General features: G+C 45.0%; 1 protein-coding gene across 1 annotated transcript; it reads right to left on the bottom strand.

The window, feature by feature from the left end:
- Positions 1-2,784: 2,784 nt before the first annotated feature.
- On the bottom strand, positions 2,785-19,113 carry LOC121876230 (von Willebrand factor A domain-containing protein 7-like). The gene is made up of 26 exons (XM_042381226.1): positions 18,678-19,113; positions 16,163-16,404; positions 15,612-15,900; positions 14,440-14,542; positions 13,940-14,079; positions 13,441-13,654; positions 13,074-13,189; positions 12,849-12,965; positions 12,585-12,764; positions 12,209-12,338; positions 11,628-11,888; positions 11,384-11,469; positions 11,131-11,251; positions 10,509-10,713; positions 10,239-10,401; positions 9,893-10,019; positions 8,935-9,120; positions 8,468-8,610; positions 7,751-7,886; positions 7,221-7,321; positions 6,877-7,057; positions 5,907-6,006; positions 5,489-5,715; positions 4,904-5,022; positions 4,519-4,672; positions 2,785-4,260 (listed from the first exon to the last, which is right to left on the bottom strand). The coding sequence occupies exons 1-26, from the start codon at positions 18,798-18,800 to the stop codon at positions 3,665-3,667; spliced, it is 4,560 nt and encodes a 1,519-aa protein (XP_042237160.1). The 5' UTR covers positions 18,801-19,113; the 3' UTR covers positions 2,785-3,664.
- Between the last annotated feature and the right edge of the window lie 2,936 nt (positions 19,114-22,049).

Here is a 22,049-nt window from a genome sequence, read left to right as displayed (position 1 = left end):
TAAGTAATTACCATTGCAATACACATATTTGCCAACTAGACATAATCCTGAGAGCTCTGTCCTCTTGTTCAACCTTATTACTGCACAACCCAAGTTTTTAAATTCCACTCTAATTTATATGTATATGTGTATGTGTATGTATGTGTATATATATATATATATAGGTATGTGTATATGTATGTATAAATAAAAAAAATAATAAATAATAAAATAAATAAATATTGAAGTGATAACCGTGGTAACATTATGAGAAGTACTTATTACTATCATGCTATTGTACTGTTCGATACTAAATGTTACATAATACTTCCTTGAGATAAATGTATAGTATATATCAGGTGCCTCAAAGAGAGCTCAGGCTCTCAACTGGCTCAGCCATGTTAATATTGTTATTATTATCCACTCTGTATCTGTGTTTTTCTGGCTAAATAAACTGTTACAATTCAATTCAATTCACCACTGATCGGCTCGTTAGCCGCTTGGGCGATCGGTCACGTTTCTGTTACTTTTCTTTTCTTTTATCCTCTTCATCAAATGGTCGGCTCGTCAGTAGTAGCAGTAGTAGTACCGGTAATAGTAGTAGTAGAGTAATAGTAGTATTAGGATATTAATTTTAAGATAATAAAATGGCGGCGAAGGTGTGGCTATTGGGGGAGGATGGAGGCCACGTAAGTAGTCGTAGTACCGGTAGTAGTAGTAGTAGTAAGAAGAAGAAGAATTTTAATCATTATTTCAATCTTTCCTACAAAATAAATCTCGGTGATCTTCATTATTACTAAGTAATAACGAAGATCACCGAGATTTATTTTGTAGGAAAGATTTAAATAAGGATTAAAAATTTTCTTCTTACTACTACTACTACTACTACTACTACGACCGTACGACTACTACTACTATTACCGGCACTACTACTACTACTACTACTACCATCACCACTAAATAGATAGATAGATATATAAAATAATGGAAGGCAAGGTATTATTCTCAACACTTAGAAATAATCATACGGGTGCCAACATAACCACTAACAGGTGTCAGGGGTGCCAACCTAACGACAAACGGGTGTCAGGGGTGCCAACCTAACGACAAACAGGTGTCAGGGGTGCCAACATAACCACTAGCAGGTGTCAGGGGTGCCAATATAACCACAAACAGGTGTCAGGGGTACCAACATAACGACAAACGGGTGTCAGGGGTGCCAACATAACGACAAACAGGTGTCAGGGGTGCCAACCTAACGACAAACGGGTGTCAGGGGTGCCAACCTAACGACAAACAGGTGTCAGGGGTGCCAACATAACCACTAGCAGGTGTCAGGGGTGCCAATATAACCACAAACAGGTGTCAGGGGTACCAACATAACGACAAACGGGTGTCAGGGGTGCCAACATAACGACAAACAGGTGTCAGGGGTGCCAACCTAACGACAAACAGGTGTCAGGTGCCAACATAACCACTAGCAGGTGTCAGGGGTGCCAATATAACCACAAACAGGTGTCAGGGGTGCCAACATGACCACAAACAGGTGTCAGGGGTACCAACATAACGACAAACAGGTGTCAGGGGTGCCAACATAACCACTAGCAGGTGTCAGGGGTGCCAATATAACCACAAACTGGTGTCAGGGGTACCAACATAACGACAAACGGTGTCAGGGTGCCAACATAACGACAAACAGGTGTCAGGGGTGCCAACCTAACGACAAACAGGTGTCAGGGGTGCCAACATAACCACTAGCAGGTGTCAGGGGCCAATATAACCACAAACAGGTGTCAGGGGTGCCAACATGACCACAAACAGGTGTCAGGGGTACCAACATAACGACAAACAGGTGTCAGGGGTGCCAACATAACCACTAGCAGGTGTCAGGGGTGCCAACATAACCACAAACAGGTGTCAGGGGTGCCAACATGACCGCAAACAGGTGTCAGGGGTGCCAGCACGACCAAAAACAAGTGTCAGGGATGCCAACATAACCACAAATATCCAATTGGCAACAACACCTCAGAGAATAGCATTATTTTTTACTAATTTACTTATCATTACCATATAAATCTATCTTCGGTTATAAAAAACAAACATCATATCTTTTGACGGTTTACCAGCAGTGTGTTTTATAGAAGCCAACACAGTAAGTTTCTGTAATGACAATGTTGAAAAACGAAGTTGACATGCGAGAGAGGCGAGACACAGGAGTCCGACTCTTATAACTACTCTTACAGTACGTAACACAGGAAGCGCTACCTTTGCACTAGATTCTCATAATTGTACCTATGGAAGTTACATGTACATAAAACATATCTTTGAAAGACATTTGTTTTGTTAATCGACTTTACCTAAAATGGAAGAGGGATTCTGGAATGCTCGAGACGTTAAGTGGTGTTGTTGAGGACTTTAGAGTACAATGGACATAGTCCTTCTTATTGCCATAATAAGACAGATTTTTGCCTGAAAAATAAATAGACATCTTTCGAAGCATGAACTGTGCGGGGGACTTACGATGAGACACGTTGGAGGAACGTTTGGGCTCCGACATTTCCCTCAAGAGCGTGGAAATATTCTACTATTGGTCTAGTAGTAATGTTGTTGTTTACTGTCAGCTGAGTCTACAACGTCGTTTGTTACTCAACCATATTTCAGGATCATGATATATCGCAGGAACTAATCATGCAATAAGACTCCTCAAACTTTATAGCCGAAATATTATAAACAATTACTCTTAAGAGTCACAATCCTGAAACATAAATGAGTATACATAAAGTGAGGTTTTAGGGAAGGAGATACGATAATTCTTCTTTTATTGATAAGTTAACGATGTGTTCACAAAATAAATATCAGTGTCGATGTGTAGATCCTTCACAAGGCTGAGAGACCCTACATCTACAGCTGCACAAGTGTCGCCTCGACGAAAATAGGAAGTTGAATATTTTCTTTTATAATATAAAAAGAAGAAATTCATGGTAAGCAAATGAAGTGAGAGAAGAAATGATTAAAATTAACAATAATACTCTCCTTGTTAGCTTATATGTGAGTGGCTATGAACACCAACATCTAATACAGCGTTGCAATCAGAGTCAAAAGGACGTGTCTGACCACCAAGTGCGGATGCCACAGTGAGTAGGACGACCTCCTGAGCATTACCCAAGCTAAGCTCTGTCTCTCACAAGGCAAAGTCATTAAAGCTTCGCCGCTATTCAGAAAGTTGAATCTTTAGTAGTCGTGTTAAGAAACAAGAGATTCCTGACAAATTTTTTTGAATAGCTGACAATAAATAATAACGCAGAGTTCAAGGTCTCAGATAATAATTAATCAGAGTACACAATAACATCCACATGATTGACAATGCTGTCAAGCGTTGTCACTTGTAATCTTCTTTCCTTCCGGTGAAGGACTGAATATTATATTGTGGAAAACATTTAGGAGGAAGTACGGTAATTAAAATCTTCCTTACTAAATGTCATGTTTTTCATATATTTTTTAAAAATCATATTTAATAGCGCTTGTAACACGTTTTCTGTATTGCAATAAAGTAGATCTTTGTTAATGGGGATAACGGCCACCCTCTACACAGTTATTAGCTCTCACAAATGTTACTACCATAGGGCACATTGAACTAACAGAGTCACAAAACCAAAATTAAGGTACTTCTGCATTATGAACAGTCTTAACAGAGAGTGGAGGCAGAGAGACTGGCAATGGGGCCAGAACTACCCAAGGGTGTCTTGGTAGACACCTTCAGGGTATAAGTAGTGCAACTCTTCAGACCTGTTATGAGCTTATCTACCACGAAGGGGAGGACCTCGCCGGGAGGTGGAGTGATGGTGTCAGAGTCAGTGTTCCCATCAGGGGTTGTCCACTCCAGGTAGTAAGAGCTGACACATTTGCTGTTTAACTCTGGGGCCCACCAAGTCACTTCCAAACTCGTTTCTGTCGCCTCCTGCAGCACAAACAGCCGAGGCTCGCTTGGGTCATCCTCAGTGGTGGTAGTTCTGGTAGTGACCCAGTCACTGGCCAACTGCCCCCTGGAAACCGCGCGGACCTTCATCATGTAGGTGGTACAGGCATCCAGGTTCTCAAAGACGTTTTCTAATGAATGGCTCCCCTGTCCTCCCTCCTCACGTAATTCATTGTTGTCTAAGAAGTAGATATCGTAGTTATATTCAGCGATACACTGAGGATTGATCACTGGTGGGTCGAATTTGACGTCGACGGTATGAGGGGTCGCCTTCACCACCGTCAAGTTCTGTGGTTCACCAGGCGCTGTCCAGTAAATTACTCATTAGTATACAGACTCATTACATACCTACCAGGAAATATTTGCACAAGCACTGTTACATTGATCATGAGCAACACACCAACATGCAACACCTCACCATGCAAAACACCATCATGCAACACCCCACCATGCAACACACCATCATGCAACACCCCACCATACAACACTCCATCATGCAACACCTCACCATGCAAAACACCATCATGCAACACCTCACCATGCAACACAACACCATGACCTACCGAGTTCTAAGGTGCTGTGGGTCTGCCAGGTGACATTGCTGTGGTGGCCGGAGGGGGAGTAAGCTGTGACCGACACGAAGTATTGGACACACGGCAGAAGGTCTGTAAAGGTCGCCTTGCTGTTGGTGGTATCCAGACACTTGTTACCCGGCTCCTGTAGCAGAGAGAGAGAGAGAGAGAGAGAGAGAGAGAGAGAGAGAGAGAGAGAGAGAGAGAGAGAGAGATTATTTTTAGTACCTGTATATGTTAAGATGGTAGTCAAGGGCCCTCGCCTCTCGGGTAGCTTGACCACGAGTGAACTACAGTATTACAGGGTGAGTGAACTACATAATTACAGGGTGAGTGATCTACAGAATTACAGGTACAATGAGAAAAAAAGACTCACCTGCGTGCTGTAGTAACATACATGGAAGTGGTCAACACAACTCATGATCGCTTGCCACGTCACCTTCATAGATCCAGTTGTTATCTCCTCCAAGGACAGTGAGGAGACGGCGCTGGGCTCTGAGGGGCAGTGGTAGTTAGTGGGGGTGAAGTGGCAGTGGTAGTTAGTGGTGGTGAAGTGGCAGTGGTTGTTAATGGTAGTGAAATGGCAGTGGTAGTTAGTGGGGGTGAAGTAGCAGTGGTAGTTAGTGGTGGTGAAGTGGCAGTGGTGGTTAGTGGTGGTGGTGAAGTGGCAGTGGTAGTTAGTGGGGGTGAAGTGGCAGTGGTAGTTAGTGGTGGTGAAGTGGCAGTGGTGGTTAGTGGTGGTGGTAGAAGTGGCAGTGGTAGTGGTGGTGGTGAAGTGGCAGTGGTAGTTAATGGTAGTGAAGTGGCAGTGGTAGTTAGTGTGTAAATATACTAAACACCAGTATTATAGGAAGGTACTATAAGATATCTGAATCACTATGATAAGAACTCTTGAAGGCTCCGTGGACTGGTGACACCTTGGAGCCTTCTGAGAGAGTTGGAGTAGCTAAAGTTCTCTCACCTGTCTCATTAGTGGCGGTCTTTCTCTCCGCGTAGGGACCCATAAAGCCTGAGAAGGAGACGGCGGCGACGAAGATGGTGTAGTTTGTGCAGGGGTCCAAGTCCGAGATCGTTACTATGTTGTCGCTGTCGGAGACCTTTCCTACCAGCGCCGTCTCCTGTCTCCCTGCAGTCATCACCTCATCCACCTGTAGTGTTTGATTTGTCTTCCTGTAGTCGACGTTGTACCTGGAGAGATACACGGAGAGTAGGGTTTGGATATTAGTGATGGGGGTCGACGTGAGTTTGAGAGGAAGGTAGAGTTGGGTGGTGAAGGACAGAGAGAGAGAGAGTTGAAAACACACGCGAGAGCATAAAGGAACACAATACAGGTATGATGACTTATTTAATTAAGCAACACTTCAGGTGTGGTGACCTACAGGTTAGCGCACTGGGCGTGGTTGAGGGGATCGTCGAAGGTGATGGTGATGGTGTCTGGGGTAGACAGAACGACCACCACGTTCCTCGGGGCTCCTGGTGCTGTGGATGACGTACACGGTGAGTAAACCTACACCTACTTACACGTAAACACATATCAACGCACACACATCCTGCAAAAGCACGCAAGTACAAACATCATGTTTAAGTACATCTACAGGCATGTTCACATATAGTATGGATACGCCCCCACACGCATACTTATAGTACACGCATATGCAAGTACAAACACACATGTTATATACACATACACATGTACACGCATATACACTTGTACACACACATAATGTGTTGTCTAATGGTAGACCCTGCTGCCATATGGCATCAAAAAAATTGTAACCAAGTCCCAGGTTGCTGATCTGTCTTTCTGTCTCATTTACACACAAATGCAGGGTCTCAATTGTTTCTCGTATTATAGACAACACAACATACTGAATATAGTTTCTCACTCTTGATTTTTTCTTTTCATTTTCGTATTTATTATTATTATTATTATTATTATTATTATTATTATTATTATTATTATTATTATTATTATTATTATTATTATTATTATTATTATTATTATTATTATTATTATTATTATTATTATTATTAGATTTTCGCCCCCCGGGCCCTGATGTGGGTCAGCGACCTGTGCCCGGGTGGGCTAATCCCGCAAAAAAAAAAAGAGAAAAAACCCACGCACTTATAAATGCATAAATTCATTATTACTAATTTATAGGCAGGTAGATAAATACTTACATACACAAGTATACACTTACACATAGACGCACACACGCACATAATTTGACTTTACGAAACTTTTGGCTTTGAAAATAATAACTTCTCCACCATCTTCATGCCATAACAAAAGTGAGCAACAGAGGTGTGTGAATGTTTACATCTGTTAGCAAGAGACTTATGGCTGACCTGTCTCCTGTGTGTTGATGCTGAAGACGAGGGAATCTTTGCTCTCGTCACCTGAAGGACCGATGCTGGTCACGGTGATCTCGTACACGGCACAAGCCTCCAGGCCTCGCATTAGGTAGTTTGTGCTCGACGTCTTCTCGCACACCTTTTCAGCATAAAATCCGAACGGCCGATAGCACACCTGGGGGACAGAGGGGTCGGTAAGTGGGATGATGACTGGGTGGGTACAATGCAAAAAAATATCAGGTGGATATTCAGGTAAGGTGAGTCAAGCGAAGATAAACCATACAGGTGAAGAATCTATGAGTCCTGGACCCCATGAACACTGTTGCCTCCAGACTAACCTTGAAGTAACTGAAGCATTTAGTGTTGGGGGCCTCCCATGTGATGTTGGCAGTGTCCACCGACGCTGACAACACCACACCATTGATCGGGGTTCCTGGATCTGAAGAAGACGTCATGTTGTTATAGAAGGAGGAAGTGCTTGGTGAAGTCTCAAGTGTGTTTGATCACAGGCGTTCCAAACCCAATTATTTTTGAGTCTATAGTTTAGATTAGGTTTATAGCTAGACTGAGACGTTCACGGGATATACTCGTATATTATATTCATATTAATACAGGCTAGAAGGTATTGGTGTCTGAGGGTTTTAACTGTATTTTCAGCTTATCTGAAGCACGATGGAATGTGTATGTTAATTTCGAGCAACCATGTGATTGATGGTTGTGAATTTTAATTAAACTTCTTAAAAACAATTGTCCATTTTTCCACCTAAATTATATGTGAAGAATTGGCTCAGGGGGATTATATCACACCAAGTAACCATCCATAGCATCTGTGTGAGAGTACAGACAAAGGGGGGTGGTGGGTGGTTACCTTCGTCAGCTGTGGTGGCCTGCGTGGTGGCTGGCTGACCTATCTGGTCGACGCCTCTCACGTAGAAGTGAGGCGTCAACCGGAAGGTCTGGAGGGAGCAGGGGTCAAGGTAGGTCGCGTTGTAGAAACACACAGTCTGTAAAGAATGATGAGACGTGTCCGCCGAGAACAACTTTGGATTAGGGCTTGTTGGTCTGGACGCTTCTTCATCATCGTAACTTAAGAGATCATAGATTAGTTTTGTACAACAAGACGAAAGGATGCTATTAACACATCTACTATGGCCGCTGTGTTGTAGATAATCTGTATAATTCTCGGAATTTCTTAACTCTCAATGTTTACTTTTGGGTTAATGATATTTGTGTTTAAAAAGAGTGTCGTCATACGCAAGAAAGCTTACACAAACAGAATCGTGTAAATAAGTGTAACCCGATGCAATTACACTAATGAACAACATATAAACAGTACAGTTCTGGGGAGGCCAAACAGTATCAGAAATATAAAGTGGTTAAGTCATGGTGATCCTCAATTCTCAGATGACAAGAATGTTGTTTTTCTCAAGTTTCTTAGACGAGTCTTATAGTTATATCATTATTACTGACTGTCTTAGGATGAAACTGATACACTGGGATAAAATAAATTGAGTTCGTAAGACTCGCTCAGTCACGCATGCGGTTTCGTTTAAGTAGCTTGTATGAAGGGGACCTGCCCACTGACCTCCATGCAGCGCATGTCCACGGAGAAATCGTCGTTGATGAGGAGCGAGAACTTGTGGACCTCGTAATTAGTGGGTGTGATGCTCCACTTGAGTTCCACCCACGTCACGCCCACAGACACCGCCTCAAGATCTACCACCATTCCTGCCCAGGCGAGAAGGGTAAGCGGTGTTTATGTTTAACATCTTGAAGACGAATGTTTACATCTTAAGTTCAATGATTAATCCCTATGAACACACATTCTTCTTACTCCTTAAGGATATTAACTTTGAGTACAAAGCCTTATCCCCTTAGGAAGAGTAACTCGACCTCTTCAGTGTAGTATTTTAATAATTTGAGGACCACAAGCTTTTCATATCAGTACAACACAACTTCACATCATGAATACGACGATAGAGCCCCAAGTACAGCAACTTTCTCTGCCGTACAATAAGTTTAGAACTGCCTATTGATTTGTGTGTAACTCACCTCCAACAGTTCCCATGTCAACAATACACTTGCCCACGTTGCCTGAGGAGTCGACACCGATGATCTCTACCTGCGAGGTGCAGCATGAGGCCCAGTAGGTGAGCACAACCTCCCCCTTCGTGCCTGGTTTCAACCCCTCCACACTTGTCGACAACCCGACAGGTCGAGCGTACACGTTCACCAAACCTGGCGGAGATAGAGACTTTAACTTCGGGAAAAATCACAAACTGGAATTAACACGAACATCGCTTTTATAACATCTTTACCACTCACAGAAGACAACTAATGTGGAGTCGGATTCATTAAGGTTCTTACGGTGAATATTCCTTGTGAAGGAAGAAATCACCTAAATGTTTGACTTCCCTGGAAAAACAAACATAGAAATAAAATGTAAGAATTGATTCAAATTACACAGAGATCTACTTGAATTAGATAAGTTCATTTATCATCTGACAGGTAGACGTCAATTCTTTGTCCTGGCTGATGCTGAGTGAGTGTATCTAGTTAAAGGAAAGTTCAAGTGTAATTTCGATGCTATTGTTGCACATTGATTTAGTACTTAAGTTATGCGCATTCTTACATTACATCTTCACTTACAATTAATGTTCATCGTAAGAACCATTGTGAGTCACCCTGGCGGGTAGAGAGGCTATGGTGAAGGGAGCTAGGCTGAGGTCATGTGACGACACTGGTAAATGACCTTTACTCCACTAAAAATTCATTGAGTGTTGGAGGCAAGGATGTTCTGTTCTCCTGCTGGCATTTATCCCTCCTTCTGCACCATCAGGAGGACTTGTCTTTAACTCCAGGTGAGGTCGCGACGTCCTTTCCTCCCTGTGTTGTTTCTTACCATTCACAAGGACGTAGATGGACCTATTTTTTATGGCTTGACTTACTATTTTGGAAAATAATTGATGTTAACAGATTGTCATCTTTTCTCGCCGAGGTTAATACTAACCTGAGAAGTCGTCCTGAAGGGTAGCCTGAGTGGTCCAGTTGTTATGGGAGCAGAGACCATTCAGATCATAGCCGGTACAGTCAGGTTGGCTCGCCAGAACACAGGTGGGGGGGTCCACGTCCTTCCTCTACTCCACAATACACAAATACACACACAGTCAATAAGAGATGGTCATGACAGTAGAAACGAAAGTTGAATTATGGCTCATTACACGAATATACCACTTATATACTTCAAAATGACCGGCCTGAGGACATGAAATAATATATCATGGCCGTAGTAATATATCACATCTGTTGGGCGGCGTCTCGTAGTAAATATACTTTATGGAGGGTAACAGACGGACCTCTGGGAGTACGACGAACTGTGAGATAGCACTGTTGACGGACTGTGTTTGTTCTTCACTCTGGGCTGTGATGGTCACCATGCTCACTGTCCCCGGCACGGAGCTCCGAGGGACATCGAAGTGGGCGGCCAGCGTTTTGGAGGAGTTGTGTGTGATGTACATCCTGAGGGGGGAAAGTCACGAGTACAGCTGGTGGGCGTGTGGAGGATTGCACACACACACATACACACACACACACACACACACACACACACACACACAGTAACTGACCTGTCAGTCTCGAGGTACTTGAGGAAGCCCATATCATCTATGCCGGTGATGTGGAAGTAGGAGCTGAGGCCGTAGTTGGTAATGAGGAAGTCTGCGTTAGCGGAGTACCCGGGGCGAGCTGCCAGGTCTTCAGAAGTGGCCAACACTCCGACTTTCGTTTCTACAGGCGTTATCAGCACCGACAGGAGGCGACAGAATACGTTGCCTGGTGGAGGGAGTAAAGTTTAAGGGTCCAATATGTAAAAGCACCATAAAGTTAATGAAAGAGGATTTCTCAGTAAGTAGATTTTAGCATCATTAGATAGACATATTATTTAAAAACAAGAGTAGAAATTTGGCGGTGTGTCTCGTGCATCAGCAAGAACTGTTGCGCTGAGACTAGAGGATCAACTCTCAGACAAACTAATATTCCCATAAGAAAGAAGATCTTCAGTAAATCCATGAAAAAGATTTAATACTTTTTCAGCTGTGCGAGCAGAGAAAGGTTGGATATATATGCAATGGACAGTACAAGGTTCAGTAGGTGTCAAGAAGGAGGCGATACTTGCGTGCAGGCTCAAGAGACTAGATACACTACAGGAGAGGACTTTAAGAGTTTATCGGAATAGGCGAGAGGTTTTACCGGAGTGGACGTGGCCGAAGAGCTTGACGTAGAAGGGCTGTTCCGGAAGTGGTTCTGACCGGATGTAGAACTCGTCGTCAACGTCACCGTGGTAAAGGATTTCCCTCAGCTTTGTCCCCGCCTGCAAGAGATGGAATAAACATTGTGTAATTAAGAAGAAACATTAATATATACGGTAGTCGTACAGCACATACCTTAAACATGGAGAAACTCACAGTAAGTTAAAATCTAGTACTTACGTTCAGGAACTTACCTTGTCAACATATTCAACTTTGCTAACATCTATGACGTCATTCTCCAGGTAACCAATCAGCGTCACATCCAGGTAATACACAGTGTCTGGGGATAAAGTCAACTTGCTCAGGATAAAGTTCTCCGCCAATCTTTGCCAACTGATAAACAGAAACAAGTAAGATATAAAATGACACAAAGTCTCACACGTAATTTGACTTTCACTCGATAAAAAATATTATCAGAGGAACAATCAATAAACTCACTGATGAGCGGGTTGCCTTCAGCTGCACGGTAGTGTGGATGTGGCGGCGACGGGTCCAGGACGGAGAACCCGCCTAGGAAACTTAGCGTAGAGTTGGCACTGACGGCGATACTGTAGGTGGAGACGGAGTCAGTATGGAGGCTCCACTGGCCATAGAGAGGATCCTTCCACCGGATGGCTTTAAGGCCGTTGCTGTAGACCACGATCTCTACCTTGGGGTCCGTTTCGAGAGCTGCCTGGTCCATCAAGTCGTACTCGGTGCCTGCAGTAGCGAGGGAAGGTGAGGGGGAGTGTGAGGGTGAAGGTGACGGTTAGGGTGAAAGTGAGGGTGAAGGTGAAGGCGAGAGAAGTTAGAGGGAACTCAATATTTGCTGAAGGTAAGATGTGTTTATACGGTGACAAGGTCTCTGAGGTATTATGAAAATGTAATTGAGAGAGAAACACCGCCTCAGTAGACTACCTCACTCACCACTGGTCATAAAAGTAATGGAATTATTCACACTGAACCTCCCATCATGTGACACAGATTAGAATACTTCAAAATGTCACCGCCATCACCATTACCATTACGGGTCATCTCACCAGTCATATCTTTCAGTAGAGCGGTTGTGGTTTCACCAGTTAAATGAATCTCAAAGTCGTGGACAGAGTCGTCGATGGGCAGCTGGACGTGTTGGGGTCCCGTCATTTCCTTCAGCTGGGTTATGTCCACCTGTGGGGCCGCCAGAGATGAAAGATGAACTCGTGTGTGCTATTGTTTTATATATACAGAGGTACAGTATTCTAAGGCAACACTTACTAAAATTTCGCCACTCAGTTCGTATATCTCCTCTAAGAACAATGTTATCATAAATGTATTCGTAGTTACTAACGATATCGTCCATCTTACGAGTTTAAAAAAGGTTCTTCGCAGTCAATCACACTGAAGCTTTTGATAAATCTCAAGGTTAAAACTCACGTTAGAGCTCTCCACGCCCTCCACCAGGATGGGCATGATGGTGTCGATGCTAAACTTGTCGGAGGGAATGAAGAGGCCGCCCGTAGAGTCAGCGAGACGTCGATATTCTTGAACCTCCGTCAGGACATCCCCAAGGCCTGAGACATGGTTGCGTATGATGCCGCTGTAGATGACTGACACCTGTGGAATGGAGACAGGTTACTCATGTATGAGAGAGAGAGAGAGAGAGAGAGAGAGAGAGAGAGAGAGAGAGAGAGAACTCACCTTGTTATGTTGTAGCTGCGTCCTGGCAATACTGCTCTCCATTTTGTTTCCGTCTCTACCGCCGGCGTCGGTGAAGCAGAAGATATCACCGTAGTTTGGCGTGAGGCTGAGGGCAAGCTGGTGGGGGCACAGAGTCATCTCTTATTGTTCATATCCTGGAGAAGTTTCAAGACGTATGTGCGACAAAATATGAATTCATAAAGACAATAGTGAGTGACGTCATACCTGAAGACCAGACCAAAACATCTCCTCTGGGGAAGCGTTGCCGCCGCCTGCATGAAGGGCATTGACCGCCTTCAGGAACTCCGAGGAGTTGTGTGTCCTCATTCCAGGGCCCCAGTCTGCAGGAAGGATGAGGATTGGTCAGGTTGGGTCACCAAACACACACACACACATACACAAACAGCCTCATCAACATGTCACATGCTCAAATGATTCATTGTGACGTTATCACCCCAAGTGTGACTCAGAATATTCTTGGTTTATGAAAAGCTGCTTAACTTAAGAACTAGATATTGAATATCTCTCTCTCTCTCTCTCTCTCTCTCTCTCTCTCTCTCTCTCTCTCTCTCTCTCTCCTCGCTTCACTCACAAGGATCGTTGTAAGGTGCCAACACGTAGAGTTCAGGATTGAAGTTCTCAACAATGGTCTTGACTTGTTCTTTCACTGCTTCAATATCGTCAGTCATGGAGCCGGTGGTGTCGATCATGATGGAGAGCGCTGAGCCCTGGTACAGGTCGAACAGCCGTCGGTATTTCTCGTTGCCGACGGCGTCCAGCAGCACCGACAAGTAATGGTCCGTCGCCTGGCCAAGAAGAAGGATATAAGGATAATTTGATTCTCAAGCGAGACAAATTATGGTAAATATTTTCATTGATAATGTAAGCCTGTCTATCTGTCTCTGTTTGCCAGTCTATCTTTCTGCTTGTCAATGTGACGTTGTTTGACTCCGTATATGATTGCCAGTCCCTGTCTCTGATTGCCTGTCTCTCTGTCTCTGTGTTTGCCTTTCTGTTTCTCTCTTTGTTTGCCTGTCTATCTGTCTATCTGTCTATCTGTCGTCTCTGTCTACTTTTCTTCTGTCACTGACCTGGACAGCCAGTTCAGCAGCCTGTTGGTGCAGGTGGTGGTGGGGGGAGAAGCAGGGTGAGGCTGTGTCCTTGTTAACGCCGCCCTGGGCTGGTACACTGGAGCTGTCATCCAACACCCCGCCGTGGCTACACTTCCCACCTGACACATAATCGCAAAAACTTACAACTTTTCTTGGTTAGTTAGTGAATAATAATAAACTATAGGTGATGCTTCACTTATTATCATGGATGCAAAGATTTCAAAATGCATTCTGTTTATACATGAATCATTGCAAAGTTATCATGACTGTGTTCACGTACTGGTATGGTGAGTGGTTTACGTACAGGTGTAGTGAGTGTGTTTACGTACAGGTGTGGTGAGTGTGTTTACGTACAGGCGTGGTAGGTGTGTTTACGTTCAGGTGTGCTGAGTGTGTTCACGTACAGATGTGCTGAGTGTGTTCACGTACAGGTGTGGTGAATGTGTTCACATACAAGTGAGCTGAGTGTGTTCACGTACCTGTGTGGGGCTTGGGAAGAAGGTAGTGATTGGCCGAGGGGTCGTCATAGTGGTAGTACCCGCTGCTCAGTCCTGCATCGACTATCACGTTTCCTGAGCATCCCTGCACACACACACACACACACACACACACACACACACACACACACACAAACACACACAAAAAGTTATTATTTGTCGAAGTTTTAACTATAATAAATAATATACTTCATATCATATGTGAACGTTTAACAAATACTCTGTAATGGAAATGCTCTTGTATAGTGTGATGAAGTCACTAAATTAAAGGTGAAGATAATCGCATGAAACTTATTATTATATGGGATAAATTTTACTGACTATCACAGCTTGTCTTTATCACGATTCACCCTTGATGGGAACACTCTTGAGGCCCTGAGGACCCACTTGAAGCCCTGAAGACCTACTTGGGGCCCTGAAGACCTACTTGAGGCTGTGAGGACCTACTTGAGGCTGTGAGGACCTACTTGAGGCCGTGAAGACCTACTTAAGGCCTTGAAGACCAACTCGAGGCCATAAGGACCAACTTGAGGGCCAGAAAACTTACTAGAGGCCCTGAGGACCTACCTCAGGCCGTGAGGACCTACCTCAGGCCGTGAGGACATACTTGAGGACCTGGAGACCTACTTGAGGCCCTGAAGACCTACTTGAAACCCAGGAGATTTACTCGAGACCTTGATGACTTACCTGAGGCCGTGAGGACCTACTTGAGGCCGTGAGGACCTACCTGAGGCCATGAGGACCTACTTGAGGACCTGAAGACCTACTCGAGGCCCTGAGGACCTACCTGAGGCCGTGAGGACCTACTTGAAACCCAAGGGATCTACTCGAGACCCTGAGGACCTACTTTAAGAGCTCTGAAGACTTACTTGAGGCTCAGAGGTCCTACGTAAATCCCTGAGGACCTTCTTGAGGCCATGAGGACCTACTTGAGGCTCTGAGGACCAACTTAAATCCCCGAGAATCTACTTGAGGCCACGAGGACTTACAATACTTAAGGCCCCGAGGAACTACTTAAATCCCTGAGAACCTACTTGAGGCCCTGAGGATCTACTTAAAGCCCTGAGGACACTACTTTAGACCCTGAGGACTTATTTTAGGTCATGATGACTTACTTAAATCCCTGAGGACCTACTTGAGGCCTAAGGACCTACCTCAGGGCTGGGACACGCGTTGCACACATCCTCGTTTGTGCCGGCCAGGTTATCGAAGGCAAAGCCTGGGAGGCCGAGGTCTGGCAGGATGTCTTTGTGGCCTTGTTCGATCCAGGTTGAGTGCGCGTAGAACTTCTGGAGGGAGTGGAGGGAAAGCCCTAGGAGGGAGCGGGCGGCCGGGTAAGCTTCGGCCACGAGGATGGACGTCTGGATCTGTGGATACCTGTCCACCAGCGTCGCTTGTAGTGACGCCAGGTCCTCTCCGTCCCCTTGAATGTCTGGGTCATGTCTGCCGCCAAAGTTAATAATGACATTGGTTGATATTACTGGTTAACAATAGTAGATAGGGGTTGTTACTAGTGTTTGGTTTATATTTATAAATAATAGCATTATTTAATAACAACAGCTGATGTCACAGAAACCGCAAGATTTAATTTCCCAATTATTGTCAATTTAAGGAGAAATGAAGTGTCAAGAAAGTGATTGGCTTCTTTTTAATATAGACGATAGTTAAACAACCCCGAACTGGCCATCTACAGCGAGTGAAGCACCTGAGCTGTGTGGCTGAATCTGCTTTCACATTGGCTGCAGTGATGGAGTTGACAGCCTTGATGAACCTCGCGGACGATGAGGCGGTACCGTAGTAGGCGTGGTACAGCTCAGTCAGGGTGGCTGTGGGTGGCACGTAGAAGTCGGGCTCAGACAGCGGCGGGTTGTCCATGAAGAACTGACGGAGGTTACGACGTATGGCCTCCCGGGTGATCCACTTGTGGTCTCGGGTCACGCCCTCGGTCTGAAGAGGAAGAGTCATGTTAAAGAGGTCACGGCTACAGTGCGGGGAGGGTGAGACAGGTTACAGTGGTCACGGCTACAGTGCGGGGAGGGTGAGACAGGTTACAGTGGTCACGGCTACAGTGCGGGGAGGGTGAGATAGGTTACAGTGGTCACGGCTACAGTGCGGGGAGGGTGAGACAGGTTACAGTGGTCACGGCCTACAGTGTGAGAGGTGAGACAGGTTACAGTGGTCATGGCTACAGTGTGTGAGGTGGGTGAGGCAGGTTACAGTGGTCATGGCTACAGTGTGAGAGGGTGAGACAGGTTACAGTGGTCATGGCTACAGGTGAGAGGGTGAGACAGGTTGCAGTGGTCATGGCTACTACAGGTACAGTGGAGCTACAGTGTGAGAGGTGAGACAGGTTAGTGGTCATGGCTACAGGTCACAGCTACAGTGTGAGAGGGTGAGACAGGTTACAGGCTACAGTGGCACAGTGTGAGAGGGTGAGACAGGTTACAGTGGTTACACAGCTACAGTGTGAGAGGGTGAGACAGGTTACAGTGGTGGCTCATGGCTATGGCTGGAGAGGGTGGAGACAGGTTACAGTGGTCATGGCTACAGGTGAGAGGGTGAGACAGGTTACAGTGGTCATGGCTACAGTGTGAGAGGGGGAGACAGGTTACAGTGGTCATGACTACAGTGAGAGGGTGAGACAGGTTATAGTGCAGCTGGGTGGTTATAGTGGTCACAGACAGTGTGAGAGAGTGAGACAGGTTACAGTGGTCATGGCTACAGGTGTGAGAGGGTGAGACAGGTTATAGTGGCAGCTACAGTGTGTGAGAGGAGACAGGTTATAGTGGTGGACAGTGAGGGCAGGTTACTAGTGTGAGAGGGTGAGACAGGTTACAGTGGTCACAGCTACAGTGTGAGAGAGTGAGACAGGTTGCAGTGGTAATGGAGTGTGAGAGGGTGAGACAGGTTACAGTGGTCATGGCTACAGTGTGAGGGTGAGACAGGTTATAGTGGTCATGGCTACAGTGTGAGAGGGTGAGACAGGTTATAGTGGTCATGGCTACAGTGTGAGAGGGTGAGACAGGTTATAGTGGTCACAGCTACAGTGTGAGAGAGTGAGACAGGTTACAGTGGTCATGGCTACAGTGTGAGAGGGTGAGACAGGTTATAGTGGTCACAGCTACAGTGTGAGAGGGTGAGACAGGTTACAGTGGTCACAGCTACAGTGTGAGAGGGTGAGACAGGTTATAGTGGTCATGGCTACAGTGTGAGTGGGGTGAGACAGGTTATAGTGGTCACAGCTACAGTGTGAGAGAGTGAGACAGGTTACAGTGGTCATGGCTACAGTGTGAGAGGGTGAGACAGGTTACAGTGGTCATGGCTACAGTGTGCAGGTTACAGTGGTCATGGCTACAGTGTGAGAGGGTGAGACAGGTTACAGTGGTCATGGCTAGTGTGAGAGGGTGAGACAGGTTAGAGGGTCATGGCTGAGACAGGTTACAGTGGAGCTACAGTGGTGAGACTCAGTCTGGCTACAGTGTGAGAGGGTGAGACAGGTTACAGTGGTCATGGCTACAGTGTGAGAGGGTGAGACAGGTTATAGTGGTCACAGCTACAGTGTGAGAGAGTGAGACAGGTTACAGTGGTCATGGCTACAGTGTGAGAGGGTGAGACAGGTTACAGTGGTCATGGCTACAGTGTGAGAGGGTGAGACAGGTCTTTATGTGTTTGAGGGGGTTGAGATACTTGGACGTTGGAGGGAAGATGAAGGTATAACACACATTTCTTGACTTATGAGAGAAATGACTGGTAACTCAAAAATCTGTGTAACAACTTTACGTTGATCCAGACGACATCTTCGCAGAATGTTGTGATGAAGACTGTGATATACTCGTGTGTGTGTATATATATATATATATATATATATATATATATATATATATATATATATATATATATATATATATATATATATATATATATATATATATATTTCATGTAAATCCACAATGAAAACGTGGATAAGATAAATCTTGATAAAATCACACGGGAAAAGGGAAACATCGGAGCACCTTAGCTTTCGTCTTTATTCAAGACATCTTCAGAGGCAACTGGATTACATGACGAAAGCTAAGGTGCTCCGTTGTTTCCCTTTTCCCGTGTGATTTTATCAAGATATATATATATATATATATATATATAAAACTATAGGTGGTCAGAGTGATACGAGTCTTGTTCACCGTCAGCACCGCCAGGAGTAACACTATCAACAGACTGACCTGCTCAGGACACAAAATCCTGGCGACATCAGGGTCAGAGGTGTTGAGGGACGTGGCGAGGAAGGCAGCGGCTCCCCCCAGGGTGGCTGCCAACAGTAGGACCGTCAGGCTACTCCCTGCCATCTTCACCGTCGTGACACTACTGCTCAACTCTGTACTTGACTCTAAACCTCAAGGGAAGCCTCCCAGTGGTTCGGAGGCTTATAGTACAATTACTTATATGCAAAAGAATAGTTCGGCCTCGTTGGTACTTAATCTACGAAATACACCTGAAGTAAAGGTCTTTATGGCACGAAGAATATTTAGAATTACATGTAAACCTCAGGTAAATCCCCGTAGTGGGATATTGACTTAAAATTCTTCTCTGCCACAGAGAATGAGGAGTCGTGCTCGTGGACAGGATAACAGGACAATAGGCTACGTTACACGACTTGGAGTTGTATATGTACGGTACAAGTAGGTGAGAGTTATGTAACGGAGGTCCACGACGAGAGGATATACTTGAGGGTGGCACCTGGCTGCTCTCACGGGTCTAGTTCCAGGTCAAGCAGTTATCAAACCTCAGCTTCCTTACGTTCACACGCGACACTTTGTTATGTATAGCACAGTAGGACACGGTGTTAACATGAACTCGTTATCATATCTGTACCAGGAAAAATCTTAACTTTTACATATCCGCCGAAACTGTCTCCGCCTTAACTGGTTCAATTCCATTTATTTCTGCTTCCTGACATTCTTGTCATGTGTGTCGAAAAAATGTTGACATGAGCTCGTGTACACAGCTCAACATATATACTGTTACTCCTCGCCTTTATACAGTATGTTCTTTGATATCGTTCAACCTGAGGCGGAGGACCCAGCCGCCTCCCGCGACATTCCCACCACACAAATACATCTTTTTCATTTATCTTCGTTCTGATTGGCTGACAGTGTCTACAGCTCGTCCATATCATTCTCTACGTCCATATAAATCAAATCAGTTTTAAAAAGTTACAATAGTGGTTATGTAAGTTGGAATCAATTTAACGTAATATAAAACAGACTCATACACAAAACATTAATTATTATTATTATTATTATTATTATTATTATTATTATTATTATTATTATTATTATTATTATTATTATTTAGTTATATAGCAGTAATTCTGTCATGTATAGTATCTCCTTGAAGTATAACATTTTCGCAAAGTGTAATTAGGTAGTAATAATTAGATTCATTATAGAGGCAACAGTTCCACCTAGTTGCTACATTTACCTGGTATATTGAGTTATATAATCACTCTGAGGGACGACTGACCTAATCAGACCATCAGCTGTGGGGCGGTGATGTAAGACCAAGACGGTCACGCGCTCTTTCATCACCGGGATGTGTGTTGTGATGTGAGAACAAGACATCACCAGGAGGATGTGAACGACTGTGGTGATGTGAGAACAAGACATCACCAGAAGGACGTGAACGACTGTGGTGATGTGAGAACAAAACATCACCAGGAGGATGTGAACGACTGTGGTGATGTAAGAACAAGACATCATCAGGAGGACGTGAACGACTGTGGTGATGTAAGAACAAGACATCACCAGAAGGACGTGAACGACTGTGGTGATGTGAGAACAAAACATCACCAGGAGGATGTGAACGACTGTGGTGATGTAAGAACAAGACATCACCAGGAGGACGTGAACGACTGTGGTGATGTGAGAACAAAACATCACCAGGAGGACGTGAACGACTGTGGTGATGTGAGAACAAAACATCACCAGGAGGACGTGAACGACTGTGGTGATGTAAGAACAAGACATCACCAGGAGGACGTGAACGACTGTGGTGATGTAAGAACAAGACATCACCAGGAGGACGTGAACGAGTGTTGTGATGTGAGAACAAGACATCACCAGAAGGACGTGAACGAGTGTGGTGATGTAAGGACAAGACATCACCAGGAGGACGTGAACGAGTGTGGTGATGTGAGAACAAGACATCACCAGGAGGTCGTGAACGAGTGTGGTGATGTAAGAACAAGACATCACCAGAAGGACGTGAACGACTGTGGTGATGTAAGAACAAGACATCACCAGGAGGTCGTGAACGAGTGTGGTGATGTAAGAACAAGACATCACCAGAAGGACGTGAACGACTGTGGTGATGTAAGAACAAGACATCACCAGGAGGTCGTGAACGAGTGTGGTGATGTAAGAACAAGACATCACCAGAAGGACGTGAACGACTGTGGTGATGTAAGAACAAGACATCACCAGGAGGACGTGAACGACTGTGGTGATGTAAGAACAAGACATCACCAGGAGGACGTGAACGAGTGTGGTGAAGTAAGAACAAGACATCACCAGAAGGACGTGAACGAGTGTGGTAATGTAAGAACAAGACATCACCAGGAGGATGTGAACGAGTGTGGTGATGTAGTGACAAGACATCACCAGGAGGACGAACGAGTGTGGTGATGTGGAGAACAAGATCACCAGGAGGATGTGAACGAGTGCGGTGATGTAGGACAAGATCACCAGGAGGTCGAACGACTGTGGTGATAGAGAACAAGACATCACCAGAAGGACGAACGAGTGTGGTGATGAAGAACAAGACATCACCAGGAGGACGTGAACGAGTGTGGTGATGTGAGAACAAGACATCACCAGGAGGACGTGAACGAGTGTGGTGATGTAAGAACAAGACATCACCAGAAGGACGTGAACGACTGTGGTGATGTGAGAACAAAACATCACCAGGAGGACGTGAACGAGTGTGGTGATGCAAGGACAAGACATCACCAGAAGGACGTGAACGAGTGCGGTGATGTGAGAACAAAACATCACCAGGAGGATGTGAACGAGTGTGGTGATGTAAGAACAAGACATCACCAGGAGGACGTGAACGAGTGTGGTGATGTAAGAACAAGACATCATCAGGAGGACGTGAACGAGTGTGGTGATGCAAGGACAAGACATCACCAGAAGGACGTGAACGAGTGCGGTGATGTAAGAACAAAACATCACCAGGAGGATGTGAACGAGTGTGGTGATGTAAGAACAAGACATCACCAGGAGGACGTGAACGAGTGTGGTGATGTGAGAACAAAACATCACCAGAAGGACGTGAACGAGTGTGGTGATGTAAGAACAAGACATCACCAGGAGGACGTGAACGAGTGTGGTGATGTAAGAACAAGACATCACCAGGAGGACGTGAACGAGTGTGGTGATGTAAGAACAAGACATCACCAGGAGGTCGTGAACGAGTGTGGTGATGTAAGAACAAAACATCACCAGGAGGTCGTGAACGAGTGTGGTGATGTAAGAACAAGACATTGTACTTATAACAGGTCATCACTGTGTCATATGCATGGTCGTAGCTCATAA

This window comes from Homarus americanus, unplaced genomic scaffold, assembly GCF_018991925.1.
Source record: "Homarus americanus isolate GMGI-L3 unplaced genomic scaffold, GMGI_Hamer_2.0 scaffold34921, whole genome shotgun sequence".
Taxonomy (NCBI): Eukaryota; Metazoa; Arthropoda; class Malacostraca; order Decapoda; family Nephropidae; genus Homarus; species Homarus americanus.
This window is presented reverse-complemented; position numbering and strand designations above follow the sequence as displayed.

Bases quoted from the DNA above. Each gene is read 5' to 3' on its own strand.
- LOC121876230 (XM_042381226.1), bottom strand. From the start codon at position 18,800: ATGGCAGGGAGTAGCCTGACGGTCCTACTGTTGGCAGCCACCCTGGGG. The intron at 11,470-11,627 runs GTGAGTTTATTG...CTTTATCCCCAG, and splicing joins TGAAGGCAACCCGCTCATCA to ACACTGTGTATTACCTGGAT. The intron at 9,121-9,892 runs GTTAGTATTAAC...TATCTCCGCCAG, and splicing joins CCTTCAGGACGACTTCTCAG to GTTTGGTGAACGTGTACGCT.